At 37.9% G+C, this 3,315-nt stretch overlaps 1 protein-coding gene and 1 non-coding gene across 2 annotated transcripts; both read left to right on the forward strand.

Moving 5' to 3' along the window:
• The first annotated feature begins 610 nt into the window (after nucleotides 1–610).
• Nucleotides 611–2,543, forward strand: LOC106325722 (pectinesterase 31-like). The gene is made up of 6 exons (XM_013763778.1): nucleotides 611–1,069; nucleotides 1,140–1,244; nucleotides 1,604–1,681; nucleotides 1,793–1,980; nucleotides 2,061–2,234; nucleotides 2,327–2,543. Exons 1-6 carry the CDS (start codon nucleotides 815–817, stop codon nucleotides 2,487–2,489), a joined length of 963 nt encoding a protein of 320 aa, XP_013619232.1. The 5' UTR covers nucleotides 611–814; the 3' UTR covers nucleotides 2,490–2,543.
• A 145-nt stretch (nucleotides 2,544–2,688) lies between these two features.
• On the forward strand, nucleotides 2,689–2,760 carry TRNAP-AGG. The gene has a single exon. It is a non-coding gene; the product is annotated as a tRNA-Pro (tRNA).
• Nucleotides 2,761–3,315: the final 555 nt, after the last annotated feature.

Here is a 3,315-nt window from a genome sequence, read left to right on the forward strand (position 1 = left end):
GACGGAAAAATGTATTTTGGGGTGTTGGCGTGAAAACATTTTTTTGTGATTTTGGCATGAAAACATGTTTTCGGTTTTTGCGGAAAAACACGATTTTGCAATTTTTACGGGAAAACATTTTTTTGCAATTTTAGCGGGAAAATGCGTTTTGGGGTTTTAGCGTGAAAAAGTAGTTTTTAGCACGGGAAAAAGTGTTTTTATAGTTTTGTCAGTTTTTGTTTGTGACAAAAATGATATTATGTTTAAGTTTGTAATTTGTGAATTACATTAGGGGTATAATAGACATTATATCATTTTGAATGAACCATCTCCATTCAAATGATCCAAATTGGTTCAGCTGAATGGACTTTAAAATTAAGCCTAAATTTCCAAAAGTCATCCGGATGATCCATCTAAATGAGTTGCACTTTTTGTGCCTAAACAAACAAAACTCTCATCTTCATCCAGATGGTCCATCCATATGGAGAAACAAACAGGCCCTTGGTCTCTGATGAGAAGTTTTAAATTAACAAAAATAAACATACATACTGACATTGATTTTGTAGAGTACGTCGGACCGGGTTAAAAAACACCGTTCACGAACTAAGGGGTGAATTTTACAAATAAGTGAAAATACAGAGAGGCTTTTAGAAATAACAAGAAGTAACAGAACACAGATGGGTGATCAAACAACACGACACATACAAACCGAGTTAAAGCTGTCTCCTTTCTCACCAATCGTAAATCACCACCATGGCTCCGCCGCGAATACAATGCAACTAATTTTGTTCGGACACTATCACTAGAGAGAGAAGAGAGAAGAAGAGTTTCAGTTATGGAGAGAATAGATACGATTAGAATGGTGAGGGTTACGCAGGACGGTTCCGGAGACTACCTCTCCGTCCAAGACGCAGTCGACTCGGTTCCTCTCGGAAACACGTGTCGTACTGTGATCCGTCTCTCACCGGGGGTTTACCGACAGCCTGTGTACGTGCCCAAGAGAAAAAACTTCATCACTTTCGCGGGAACCTCCCCGGAGATCACCGTCATCACTTGGAACAACACCGCTTCAAAGATCGAGCATCACCAGGTTTTTTTTCTGAAAACCTTTCTATTCTTGGCAGCAGCACGTGTATCACTCTGATTGGTTTGTTTGTCAGGCGTCGAGAGTCATAGGGACGGGAACGTTTGGGTGCGGGAGTGTTATTGTCGAAGGTGAAGACTTTATTGCAGAGAACGTTACTTTTGAGAACGCTGCTCCTGAGGTAAATGTATAAAGTCTGTACGTTTAAAATAAGTGAAATTCCGTACTGTAATGTAAAAACTTTTTTTTTTCTTTTAAAATAGAGTAATTATGTATTCCAAAATATTGTAATGGAGTTGTAGTCTTATTCCAATCAGAAAAATATAATGATGAACAGAAAATAAACAAATGAAGTAAATTCACTTTTTATTTCATTATAAAGTGAAAAGTAGAGTAGGATTAATAGAGCAATTTTTACTACAAATTCATTCTGGAGTTAAAAATGAAATGAAGTCAGAGAGGCTAATACATAGAGACTCCGACAAAAGTTTACAACTTGTTTCATCAGTTGTGTATGGTGCTTTTACTTCTTATGCATAGGGATCAGGCCAAGCTGTGGCGATTAGAGTCACTGCAGACCGTTGTGCCTTTTATAATTGTCGCTTTCTTGGCTGGCAGGTTCGTTTCTTTATTCAGACAACTTCAAAATGTTATTGTTCTTTAGGTCTCTTTAACGTTATGTACTTGTTAAGTTTAGATGTGTGCTTTATTGCAAACGGTGAAATGCAGGATACGTTATATTTGCATCATGGGAAACAATATTTGAAAGACTGCTACGTTGAGGGAAGCGTGGATTTCATATTTGGGAATAGCACCGCGCTCTTGGAACACTGCCATATCCACTGCAAATCTCAGGGTTTTATTACAGCACAAAGCCGAAAATCGTGTCAGGAATCTACTGGTTACGTGTTCCTAAGGTCTGTTTTTGTTTATGTTTATTTGGTATGTGTTCTAATATTCATCCAAGGGAGCTCAGTTTCTACATACTTTGTTGTAGATGTGTGATCACTGGGAATGGTGAGAGTGGGTATATGTATCTGGGAAGGCCATGGGGGCCATTTGGGAGGGTGGTGCTTGCGTACACTTACATGGATGCATGTATCAGAAATGATGGTTGGCATAACTGGGGAAACGCAGAGAATGAGAGAAGTGTTTGCTTTTATGAGTACAGGTACATCATCTGAGGTCTCTTTACTGTAACAAGTTGCAGTAAAAAACATTAGGTTGGTTATTTAATACTGTTTTTTTATGTAAAAACCTCAGGTGCTTTGGTCCTGGTAGCTGTTTGTCCGGACGTGTTACGTGGTCGAGAGAACTGATGGATGAAGAAGCGGGACACTTTCTGCATCATAGTTTTGTGGATCCAGATCAGGACCGGCCTTGGTTGTGTCTGAGAATGGGAGTGAAAACACCATATTCTGCGTAGAATACTTGTTGTAATTGAACTTGGAATATTATCTTTGTCAAAGTGAATAAATGCACACACCAAAACCAAAAAGTTGCAAATTATCTTTTGATTGTATTCTTCTTGTTTAAGCGTTGGTAACAGTTCGTAATTGTCTCACACGTAGTCTCCGGTTTATTTTTGGTATAAGTAAAACTACACGGATGATATTTGTCAAAATGGGCGTTTGGTCTAGTGGTATGATTCTCGCTTAGGGTGCGAGAGGTCCCGAGTTCAATTCTCGGAACGCCCCTGCTTTTTTCTTTTTATCCACTGACTACTCGATTTATACTGGAAGAGTGGAGAAATCTTCCTCTTTCTCATTGTGTGTTTCAGATTCATTTTATAATTCGTGAATGAATTCAAAGCAAAAAGGTATCACAGACGATATAAAAGGACCGAGTGATTTTTCTTGATTTATTAAAACATTGTACAAAATTAACATGATCCATGACATAATGAACTTCTAATCATCATCGTTCTTACATAACATTTATATTTATCATCACATATATATTACTTTATTAATTTTTTTTTGTCAAAGTATTACTTTATTAATTATATTGGTTATTTCAACAAGTAGGAAAAGGAATACCACAAAACCCCAAGGCCAAGTGAGCTTCCGGGGAAGTAGCGAACTTTCTTAAAGCTGGATTCTTTATGAAATCACAGTAACATGGTTGTTGTGCTTTCAGTGTTCCGCAACACTGTGCAGATGGCTTAGTTTTATCAAATAATTCTGGCCAGCATCCTGTGAGATCAATCGTAGTGCATGGTGGTTTTGTAGATTCTACGACCACTCTTGATT

The sequence above is a fragment of the Brassica oleracea genome, chromosome C2 (genome assembly GCF_000695525.1).
Source record: "Brassica oleracea var. oleracea cultivar TO1000 chromosome C2, BOL, whole genome shotgun sequence".
Taxonomy (NCBI): domain Eukaryota; kingdom Viridiplantae; phylum Streptophyta; class Magnoliopsida; order Brassicales; family Brassicaceae; genus Brassica; species Brassica oleracea.

Coding starts and splice junctions, on each gene's coding strand:
- LOC106325722 (XM_013763778.1), top strand. CDS start 815: ATGGAGAGAATAGATACGATTAGAATGGTGAGGGTTACGCAGGACGGT. Junction 1,682..1,792: donor GTCGCTTTCTTGGCTGGCAG/GTTCGTTTCTTT, acceptor GGTGAAATGCAG/GATACGTTATATTTGCATCA. Junction 1,981..2,060: donor ACTGGTTACGTGTTCCTAAG/GTCTGTTTTTGT, acceptor ACTTTGTTGTAG/ATGTGTGATCACTGGGAATG.